This window comes from Choloepus didactylus, chromosome 10 (genome assembly GCF_015220235.1).
Source record: "Choloepus didactylus isolate mChoDid1 chromosome 10, mChoDid1.pri, whole genome shotgun sequence".
Lineage (NCBI taxonomy): Eukaryota > Metazoa > Chordata > Mammalia > Pilosa > Megalonychidae > Choloepus > Choloepus didactylus.
The window spans coordinates 43,893,615-43,905,647 of NC_051316.1; the positions used below are offsets into that span (position 1 = coordinate 43,893,615).

Below are 12,033 nucleotides of genomic sequence, written 5' to 3' on the forward strand. Positions count from 1 at the left end.
ATTTGTTTTTCTTACTCCTCTGTTTGGACATGGTTTATTAATTTTCTTGGGGTATGGTAGGAACATATTGGAAGCAAAGTAGTTATTTTAGGTTATTTGTTTTCCTTAATCCATTGCTTTGTTTGAAATGTTGTGGGGTTTTTTTGGTTGTTGTTTGCCTGTTTGTTTTTAATTTTTTGATAAACAAAGTTAAAAAATTGAAAAAAAATCAGTAGAAAAATGGGAGTAAAAACTAAATGACAAATAGGGTGGGATGGGGGGGGTGGTTTGGGTATTCTCTTTTCACTTTTATTTTTTATTCTTATTCTGATTCTTTCTGATGTAAGGAAAATGTTCAGAAATAGATTGTGGTGATGAACGCATAACTATATGATCATACTGTGAACAGTTGATTGTATACCATGGATGACTGTATGGTTTGTGAATATATTTCAATAAAACTGAATTAAAAAAAAAATGCATGAATGAATGACACACACAACAATATGAATGAATTTCAAAGACATTATGTCGAATGAAAGAACCCAGACACAAAAGGGTACATTGCTGAATCATTCCATTTATATGAATTTCAAAAACAGGCAAAAGGAATCTGTGTGATAGAAATCAAAACAGTGGCTGCCTGTGAGGGGCTGGTGAGTGACTGGATGAGACATGAGAGAACTTTCTGGGATACAGAAAGGTTTTATATCTTGAATGGAGTGTTGGTTACATGTGGGTACATGCTGGTCAAAAGTCATCAAATTGTGTACCAAGATCTATGCATTCTCTCTATAAAATTTTTTTCTGAACAACAGCAAAAAGAAAAACAAAGTAAAGGTACTTGAGTACTCAATTTAGTGGATTATCAAATTTAGATTCTGTGGCCAAGGGATAAAAGCTCATCAGGAAATTTGTTTCTTTGTATTTTGTTTTATTTGGCAAAATTGTGACATTTTAAACCTCAGGTTAAGATGAACTTGGCAGTGATGAGCCACGTGTTGGAGACTCCTGCAATCTCCAAAGCCTGAGATTCCTGAGTAGAGATTATGGGGATGGGAACAGAAAGGAAATAGATGAATATAAGAGAAAGAACTCAAATCTTGATTAGCTCTAGGGAGCAAAGGACAGGAAGGAGTCAAAGATAGTAAGTTGCAAGCATGTGAGAGTGAGCATCTGCCATACAGTACAGAGAAACCAGAAGAAAAGCCAGTGTTGAGGGGAAGGTGATCCATAACTAAGCCCAGAGTCCAAGGGTGGCCTCCAAGTGTCCAAAAAAGCAATCGGAGAGGGGTGAGATGGGATTCAGATCAGTTTGAGGTTCCACTATATGTACATAACCCTAGAAGTTGACAGTGCCGGACTTCTTTGTGGAAGAAAGAACAAAACTACCCCATTAGCAGCAACCTCCACTTAAGGAGCAATGCCGAGGAAGAGAAGGCTGTGATGGTGTGGTTAGGACGGCAGGAGACCCAGGACAGAGCAGGGAAAGGAGAACGATGGCAGGAGGTCCATTGGGGACAGTGACCAGTGTCAACAACTAAAAGAGTCAAGGATGAGCAGCTTCAGGAAAGACTCTGAGAGCTCTTTTTTTTTTTTTTTTTTTCTTTTTGCAGTGATTGGGGGAGACATCAGATTTCAGAGGGATTCATTCATTCACTATAAAACTACTTGCTGAGCATGTAAGTAGAGAAAGCACTGGGCAAATGTAAAGCTCCTTTTAAAAATATTTGGTAATAAGTTAGGAGTGAAATAAATTGATAATGTGGGGAAAGAGCGAAAGTCACTTTTTTTCCATATAAGGGAAGAAAATCTAGCAAAAGGAAGCAGGTGATAAGAGCACAAGTTACTTTCTTAGATTCCATGCCCATCAGCATGTTCATAAAGTAGCAGGGATTAAAGAACAAAGAAGATAATTCAAGGTACAAAGTTTTTGGAAGCAGTAGAAGAGCAAGAATTTATTGCATCTGAAGTGTGACTTTCATCCTTAAGAGCTAATAATCCTTTTAGGAAATAGGAAGCATTGTGAAATGCTTATTAATTGAAACATTCACCCAATCAAGCTTATAGTCCAGGATTTACTACTGAAATTGGCATATTCAGAAGCATAGCATGTGAGAATTGTGCATGCAATTAGAGAGCAAAGGAAGTTCTGAAACGGCAAGCACACTTTCAGGCTTGCAAATTAATTGGTTGCTCAGCCAGGATGGGAACCTAGTTCTCCACTCAAGAAGTCACTTACATTTAAATTGTAGCCATTTAAAAGCCAAGCTCCAGCCAAAGCTGAAATGAAGTTTCTAGGCTGGAAGCAGAAACAGGTGAAAAAACTCTTCTTTCTCCCTTCTGCTTTTCATATTTCCTCTTTCACTTCATTTAATCACTATCATAATTCCCTCAGAAAACATCTCCTTCCCCTAGATAAAAACTGTCAACTTCATATACTAAACCTGTAGTACCAGCCAAACCAGATAGGAGCTTGAGGAAAAAGGAACAATATGCTCCCCTATATACGCTTATCAAAACATCCTCCCATATTTTAGCCAAGTGGGAAAAGTTAGCAAAAGCTCTATAATAAAAAAATAAAAAATTGACTATATACACAGCCCCACGTTGCCCAATCTGCATGTCACTGTCAAACCTCATCAATCCACCTGCAGGGGATATAATGGCCCTGTGGGCCTGGGAACCCTAGGCTGCTTGAAAACAACTGTTTTGATGCACAAAGCACAAGGGAGTGAAGCAAACAACCAGTAACAGTCTGTCTTTATTTCAAATTTTGATATTTGTTCATCATGGATTTTTTGCATTAATTTTGACTTTTTTAAAAAATACTGCATTAATATAATTGGTTGTGTTTTGTTTTTTTGTTTTTTTTTTTTTTTGCTTCTTTTTTTTGGTTACTGAGTTTTTACCCCCCACCCCTTAAATTGTGTGCCTGAGTTGAGTTCTCACTTGCCTCACCCTAGTCATGATCCTGCAAACTTACATATCGTGCATGGCCACAATGTGATCCACCCTTACCAAGACACTGCCCCAGAGTACTCCAAGCTTTAACTCTCATTTTTAAAAACCCCACACTGTGTGAGATAAACCTGCAAATACACTGAATCTTTGGTTGAGTCTGTTAAAAAAGACTATCATAGACAATGTACCAGTTTGTATATATTATGTCCCCCAGAAAAAGCCATGTTCTTTGATGCAATCTTGTGGGGGCAGACGAATTAGTGTTGATTAGATTGTAATTCTTTGATTGAATGTATCCATGGAGATGCGCCCCACCCAACTGTGGGTGATAACTGTGATTAGATAATTTCCATGGACGTGTGGCCCCACCCATTCAGCATGGGCCTTGATTAGTTTACTGGAGCACTATATAAGCTCAGACAGAAGGAGCAAGCTTGCTACAGCCAAGAGGGATACTTTGAAGAATGCACAGGAGCTGACAAGAGGAACTGTACTTTACAGAGACATTTTGGAGATGGCCTTTGAAAGCAGACTTTTGCTCCGAAGAAGCTAAGAGAGGACAAACACGCCAAGAGCAACTGAGAGTGACATTCTAGAGAGAAGCTGCAGCCTAGAGAAGAACATCCTGAGAGAAAACCATTTTGAAACCAGAACTCTGGAGCAGTCGCCAACCACATGCCTTCCCAGCTAACAGAGGTTTTCTGGATGCCATTGACCATCCTCTAGTGAAAGTACCCAACTGATGACTTACCTTGGACACCTGATGGCCTTAAGACTGTAACTGTGTAACCAAATAAACCCCTTTTTATAAAAGCCAATTCATTTCTGGTATTGTCCATCCTGGCAGCATAAGCAAACTGGAACAGACACCATCTTCTATGGCTTTTTAATCATAAGACATAAATCCAACTGCATATATCTTGCGTATTTGGATACTTTGCATTTGAAATATGATTTTTCTTCAAAGACCCTTCTTCCAGCAAAGTTTAAGTTTTTTGTACCTTACCATTTCTCTGTGTGTAGTGCTTACAAGGCCTCTGGAACATGCATTTTGATGTATTTTACTCCTAAAGCAAACTCATAAAGAGGGACAAATGGACGTGAATACTCACAGTACAGTGACCCAGATCTCCATGGTCCATCTACTCCACCCATTTCCCTCACGTTCTCCCAACCTTAGTCTCTTTCACTCCCAAGCTCTCTTTTAATCTCCCTATCACAGAGGCATGAAAACAGGTGACAATTAATGTCAGTTCTTCCTCAACATATATTCACATGAAAATCTAGCAAGAGGAAGCAGGTGATAAGAGCCCAAGTTACTTTATTAGATTCCATGTCCATTGCTCTTATGTTTCCAAATCTATAGAGAGACAGCCAGGAAAAGGAAGGAGGTAGGAGATGTGAGTATAACTGAAAATGTAACAATATTTTATGGACAGTCACCCTATTTCCCTGAACTGTGACCAGACCCTCTGCCTCAAAGCTTTAAAGGTAACCCAATTCACAGAGCTTCAACAGGGGGCAAGGCCTTTGCAATCAACCAGGACAATCCTTCTGCTAAACAGAAGATAAACTCAAAGAAAGGAAGCGACTTGCTTTATATCTAACAGCTACAAAGCAGTAGCAAGAAGATTCAAACCAAGTGTTTGAATTCCTAGTTCATTGCCCTTCTCACTACATCACTCTAAAGTCACATCTCAAGTTTAAAAAAAAAAAAAGTGTTTTCAGAATGAAAATGGTGTCACTTTTTTTTACTTTGGAGACATACTTGGCCCGAAATAAGACAAAATATCTGAGTAAAAATTTATTCTCATTTCCCTAAAACAAATCAACCTGGCTATAAAGAAACTGGGCCACTAACTGGGAACACATCTTATAAAAGGGTTAAAAAAATAAATTTAAAAAAAAAACACTAAAAGTAGTTGGAACATAAAATCTCAGCTCAAATGCACATCTGGAGATAGGTCTTCTCTAACCAAGTTGTCACAGTAATTGCTTCCCGTATTCTACCCCCTCTCCCTACTAACAGTTTATCTCAATTGTACCCCCATTTACTTCCTTTTATAGAAGATACCACAATCTATCACTGCGTGTATATGTATCTGTGTGCCCCTGTGCTGGTTTGGATGTATGATGTCCAACAAAACGCCATTATCATTGATGTAGTCTTGTGTGGGCAGGAAACGTATTGGTGTTGATTGGGTCAGAGACTTTTGATTGGATGTTTCCGTGGAGATGTGATGACTCAACTGTGGGTAAGATCTTTCACTGGATAATTTCCATGGTGGTGTAGCCCCACCCATTCAACATGGGCCTTGATTAGTTCACAGGAGCACTATATAAGCTCAGACAGAAGGAGTGAGCTTGCTACAGCCAAGAGAGACACTTTGAAGAACACACAGGAGCTGCAGACGAGAGACAGTTTGAAGACGGCCGTTGAAAGCAGACTCTTACTCCGGAGAAGCTAAGAGAGGGAAACACCCTAAGGGCAACTAAGAGTGACATTTTTGAGGAACTGAAGCCTAGAGAGGAACGTCCTGGGAGAAAGCCATTTTGAAACCAGAACTCTGGGGCAGATGCCAGCCACATGCCTTCTCAGCTAACAGAGGTTTTCCAGACACCACTGGCCATCCTCCAGTGAAGGTACCTGATTGTTGATAACTTACCTTGGACACTTTTATGGCCTTAAGACTGTAACTTTGTAACCAAATAAACCCCCTTTATAAAAGCCGATCCATTTCTGGTGTTTTGCAATCTGGCAGCATTAGCAAACTACAACAGCCTCATAGCCTATAAGCTGCATAAGGACAAGAACTTTTTTCACCTCCACATCCCAGTACTTGCACATAGTAGGCTCAATAAACATTTGTTGAAGAAATAAACAAGTGATGGCACCCTCCTGTTTCCATCTTTCAGGTTCTTCTCCTTCCCACCTCACCCCTCCAAAAAAAGAAAAAAGCACTCTGTGTTTCAATAAGTCGAGACTAGTAAATGGTACCCAGCAGAAGGGAAGAAGTCAATCAGCAAACTTACTGGTGGCTCAGTTCCTTTATTTCACATGGTCTGAAACGCCATTCTTTGATCAGTCTGTCCTCTTGAGATGCTTCTTCAAAAAACACTATCTTTAAAAGAAAGAAAAAAGAAAAGTATCACAAATTAATGAACCACAGTCATTTGCTATTATTAGATCTCAAAATCTTTTAAAAAGAGACTATACTGTAGCTGAGCTCATTTTAAAAGGTATTTGATACCAAACAGGATTAAGCTGTTTTAATCCAAACAGGATTAAGGACAGAAACTTGCCTTCAGTCACTCAAAGAAATAAACTGCATGAAATTTCTCCTTTTCTGTAAGGCTTCAAACATTCTTATTTAAGATACAGGGTATTAAAAATGGCTAATATCCATTTCTCCCCTAATCAATCGTTTATAGAAAGGGTACCTCACAGCAGATTAACAGAAGGTTTTTGTTAGTCTGTGATGTGGGAAACCCAAGCCCAGAGTGTAGTAAAACACAGTCTACCATGATTATCATGGTGCAATTTATTAACACTAAATATTATTGCATATAATAAATGTCTGACAACTGACCCACAGCTTGAAATATGTGGATGTTCTGCTGCCAGACATCTGCCATAAAGAGACCTGCTATACTTTTCTAGCATTGTATGTAAGAGATCCTAGAGTGAGGTGGAGAAGAAAGTTACCTCTAGAAAGGGGCTTTTGAGGTCCAAAGCTCATTTCCAATAGCTGGTCAGTCTTGGATGCCCTTAATCTTTCTCAGTCTGGTTTAGCTATCTGCAAACTGGGGGTAGCACCAGTACATAATTCACAAGGCTATTAAGAGGACTAAATGTGATAATTCTGATAAAGAAGTTAACACATCCATAGAACATGTTAAATGATAGATAAATTATATATATATATGGATTCTTTTGTAAATACAGTGTGATGGCTTTCTCAATATAAATGGATTGCACAGCAAAGAAGGACAAGAAAGAGTGAAACATAAATGCGGGAAATTTCCTATTTTATTTTTTAATTTAATGTGAAAATAAATGTTTCATGAAACATGAAACTGGAAAAAAAAAAAACTAATGGATCAAGCATAGCTAATTAATTAAAACAAGGCAAACACCTCAGGAAAAATAGTTTGTAGAAGTGAAGAAAAAATAAGGTAAATATTGACTTCTTTATTCATCAAGATATCACCTTAAAAAGTTAGGATATTGATTACAAGAAGAAAATGAAAAACATACATTATCAATTAAGGAAAAGCAATTTGATGATTCTAAAACTATTTGTTGGAAACGAGGAATCAAGAAACATCAAGCAGATATGTAATTAATACAAAAGCACAAAAACAGATTTACAAATACCTCTTTCAGCTGATTTGCTGTAAAAGCCACAAATAAAGATAATATTTGTGAAGAATTATATTCACACATTTGAAAACATAATTTGAAATAGTTTTGAGGGAAATATAAATGAACAAAATTTATTCTTAATAAATTAATTAAATACATAAAATTTATTAAGAGGTAGCAAAAAAATGAATTAACCCCTAACTGTAGAAGAAACTAAGGAAGTTTTCCTATCCCCTAAGGAAAGCTCAGAGCTGCCCTGTCCAACAAAATATAGTATGATTCACAAACGCAAGCCACATAGGGAATTTTAATTTTTCTAGCAGCCACATTAAAAAGTAAAAAGGAACAGGTAAAATGAATTTCAATAATGTTTCATTTAACACAACATATACAAAACATTATCATTTCAACATAAAATCAATATAAAAGTTATTATTTTGCATTTTTGTACCTAGTTTCTGAAATCCAGGTGTATTTTACATTTAAAGTACATTTTTTTTCATTTTTATTGAGATTGTTCAGATACCATACAATTATCCAAAGATCCAAAGTGTACAATCACTTGCCCCTGGGTACCCTCATACAGCTGTGCATCCATCACACTTAATTTTTGTTCAATTTTTAGAAACTTCTCATTACTCCAGACAAGAAATAAAGTGAAAGATGAAAAAAGAAAAAAAAGAAAAGGAAACTCTAAACCTCCCCTATCCCTAACCAACCCCCCTCAATTGTTGACTCCTAGTATTGATATAGTACGTTTGTTACTGTTTATGAAATACTACTAACTGTAGTATATAGTTTGCAATAGGTATATAGTTCTTCCCTATATGCCCCTCTATTATTAACTTCTAATTGTATTGTCATACATTTGTTCTGGTTCATGAAGTGATTTCTAGTATTTGTACAGTTGATCATGGACATTGCGCCATAGGATTCAGTTTTATACATTTCCATCTTTTGACCTCCAACTTTCCTTCTGGTGACATATACGACTCTGAGCTTCCCCTTTCCACCTCATTCACACACCATTCGGCGCTGTTAGTTATTCTCACATCTTGCTACCAACACCCCTGTTCATTTCCAAACATTTAAGTTCATCCTAATTGAACATTCTGCTCATACTAAGCAAGAGCATCTACATTTCTTCCACAAGGCAGGAGGGAGAGTCAAAGAAGGTAGAGAGGCAAAAGAAAGAGGAAACAAAAAAAATGACAGCTAGGAAGCAGCAAAAGGAAAAATAACCTTAAATCAAAGTAGAATAAAGAATCAGATAATTACCACCAATGTCAAGTGTCTAACATGCCCTCCTCTATCCCCCCCTCTTATCTGCATTCACCTTGGTATATCACCTTTGTTACACTAAAGGAAGCATAATACAATGATTCTATTAGTTACAGTCTCTAGTTTATGCTGATTGCATCCCTCCCCCAATGCCTCCCCATTTTTAACACCTTGCAAGGTTGACATTTGCTTGTTCTCCCTCATAAAAGAACATGTTTGTACATTTTATCACAATTGTTGAATACTCTAGATTTCACCAAGTTACACAGTCCCAGTCTTTATCTTTCCTCCTTTCTTGTGGTGTCTCACGTGCTCCCCACCTTCCTCTCTCAACCGTATTCATAGTTACCTTTGTTCAGTGTACTTACATTGTTGTGCTACCATCTCCCAAAATTGTGTTCCAAACCACGCACTCCTGTCTTCTATCACCCTGTAGTGCTCCCTTTAGTATTTCCTATAGGGCAGGTGTCTTGTTCACAAAGTCTCTCATTGTCTGTTTGTCAGAAAATATTTTGAGCTCTCCCTCATATTGGAAGGACAGCTTTGCTGGATACAGGATTCTTGGTTGGTGGTTTTTCTCTTTCAGTATCTTAAATATATCACACCACTTCCTTCTTGCCTCCATGGTTTCTGCTGAGAGATCCGCACATAGTCTTATTAAGCTTCCTTTGTATGTAATGGATCGCTTTTCTCTTGCTGCTTTCAGGATTCTCTCTTTGTCTTTGACATCTGATAATCTGATTATTAAGTGTCTTGGCGTAGGCCTATTCATATCTCTTCTGTTTGGAGTATGCTGTGCTTCTTGGATCTGTAATTTTATGTCTTTCATAAGAGATGGGAAATTTTCATTAATTATTTCCTCTATTATTGCTTCTGCCCCCTTTCCCTTCTCTTCTCCTTCTGGGACACCAATGATACGTATATTATTGTACTTTGTTTCATCCTTGAGTTCCCGGAGACGTTGCTCATATTTTTTCATTCTTTTCTCCATCTGCTCCTTTGCGTGTAGGCTTTCAGGTGTTTTGTTCTCCAGTTCCTGAGTGTTTTCTTCTGCCTCTTGAGATCTGCTGTTGTATGTTTCCATTGTGTCTTTTATCTCTTGTGTTGTGCCTTTCCTTTCCATAGATTCTACTAGTAGGTTTTTTGAACTTTTGATTTCTGCCGATACATGTCCAGTGCTTCCTTTACAGCCTCTATCTCTTTTGCAATATCTTCTTTAAACTTTTTGAATTGATTTAGCATTAGTTGTTTAAATTCCTGTATCTCAGTTGAAGTGTACGTTTGTTCCTTTGACTGGGCCATAACTTTGTTTTTCTTAGTGTAGGTTGTAATTTTCTGTTGTCTAGGCAAGGTTTCCTTGGTTATCCAAATCAGGTTTTCCCAGACCAGAACAGGCTCAGGTCCCAGAGGGAAGAAATATTCAGCATCTGGTTTCCCTGTGGGTGTGTCTTAGAAAATTGCTCCACCCTTTGATGCCTCGGGTCACTGTGCTTTTCTGCCCAGCAGGTGGCGCCTGTTAGCCTATAATTCTTGACTGGTGTGAGGAGGTGTGGCCGTGTTCCCCCAGGCTCTGGGGTCTGGTTCTGAATGGAAAGGGCCCCACCCCTTTCCTCCTAGAGAAGACAGACCCCTCAGGTGGAGGTCATTAGCATTTCAATGGTCTCTCTCTCTCTGCTTGTGCTGTCTCTACCCTTCCCAGAGTCACAGCCCTGGAAACTGAAAATGACTGGGGCTTTCTCCACTGTGCCAAAAAAGAAACAGATAGTCCCCTTCAGACCCAGTCCAAGGCGACCCTCCGGCTCTCCCGGGTCAGTCATCACCCAAAGCCTCTGTCTGTTTTTTGGGGCTGCGTACCTGTAGTGAGCAGTTCACACTCGCTACTTAAAACCCCAGTTGGAGCTCAGCTGAGCTGTATTCGCTTGCTGGGAGAGAGATTCTCTGTGGCACCACGAGGCTTTGCAGCTCGGGCTATGGGGGAGGGGGTCTCCCGATCTGGTTCCGCAGGTTTTACTTACAGATTTTATGCTGTGTTCTCGGGCATTCCTCCCAATTCAGGTTGGTGTATGATGAATGGATGGTCTTGTTTGTCCCCCCGCAGTTATTCTGGATTATTTACTAGTTGTTTCTGGTTTTTTGTAGTTGTTCCAGGGGGACTACTTAGCTTCCACTCCTCTCTATGCCGCCATCTTGCCCGAGTCCCTAAAGTACATTTTAATTCAGTCACTCAATTTTCATCAGATACTTGACATGTATTTAGAATTCATGAAATTAAAATATGTATTTTAGTGTCATTCCAAACATACTAGAAGTTTTCCAAAACTGAAATGAGTACTTTTTAAATGTTAATATAAATTAATTTAAAATAAACTGAAAGTTCCATTCCTCAGTTGCACTAGCCACATTTTAAGTGTTCAACGTGACTAGTGGCTGCCATATAGAAGAACACAGTTTCAGAGAATTTCACAGCAAAATGGTTTCAGACTTACAAAGAACAGATAATGTCTGTGCCATGGAAAGAGCTCCTGAGATGGAGAGGGAGTAGAAACCTCTCTATTTCCACAAAACTAGCATAATCCTCACAACAAAATCTGACAAACCGCACAAAGATATAACATAAATATGCATATTGTAAGGAAATTACAGACCTATGCCACTTGTTATTTAATAATGTAGATGCAAAAGTCATCCCAAATGAGATACTGGTGATAAAAAAGCAAAAATATATTAAAATTATGATTCAGCATAGTCTGCAGCATGTAAATCTCTATTATTCCAGCCAAGTGAGACACATCTATCAATTTGTAGCAGATGCTTAGGAGTCAGGCAAAGGCCCAACTCCTTAAAGACTGCTGGAATAAATCCACCTACTCTTTATTCTTGTTTTCTTCAGTCCACACCCAAGCTAAAATTCACTGCCCCTCACAAACACACCAGGACTCTTCATATGCACCATTATCTTCATAAAGCTCTATACTTCCTGCCCCTGACCAAGCTCCCACCACTCCCCATCCTACCAAAACACTCCACTGTGACCTCCATTACTATCCCTCCATAAGCCACACACTCCCCTGTATCTTGATTATCTGCTCTGAGCTTCTCTCTTTCCAGAGTTGGAGCTGTCCACAAGGACACATCTTCCCCTCTGCTTCTCAAGAGGAAAGGCCAGGGGTGAGTTTTTACCATCCATATTCCCAATGGCAGATTTCAAGCCATATTTTCTCCAGCTTCTTGTAAACGAAAGGATTTGCTTTTTTAAGCTATACCATCTTTCTCCTCTCTTCGATGCTCTCCTTTACCAACCATCTTCTCATTCTTCAAATTTGTTGCCACCTGGCTCGCCATCTTTCTCTTCACTCCAGGCCCCGCCTTCAACCCTTGTGATTTCAATATCAACATAGACAACCTTTCTAACACCATAGCCACCCATTTCCACGAACTCGTCC

At 38.8% G+C, this 12,033-nt stretch overlaps 1 protein-coding gene across 1 annotated transcript in view; it reads right to left on the reverse strand.

Annotated features, from left to right (window-relative positions):
• Positions 1-12,033, reverse strand: part of GDA (guanine deaminase) — an 86,030-nt gene that overhangs the window by 42,345 nt on the left and 31,652 nt on the right. Inside the window, exon 2 of the mRNA XM_037797613.1 lies at positions 5,977-6,065. Coding sequence (XP_037653541.1) covers positions 5,977-6,065 — 89 coding nt within the window. The remainder of the gene's footprint in view (positions 1-5,976; positions 6,066-12,033) is intronic.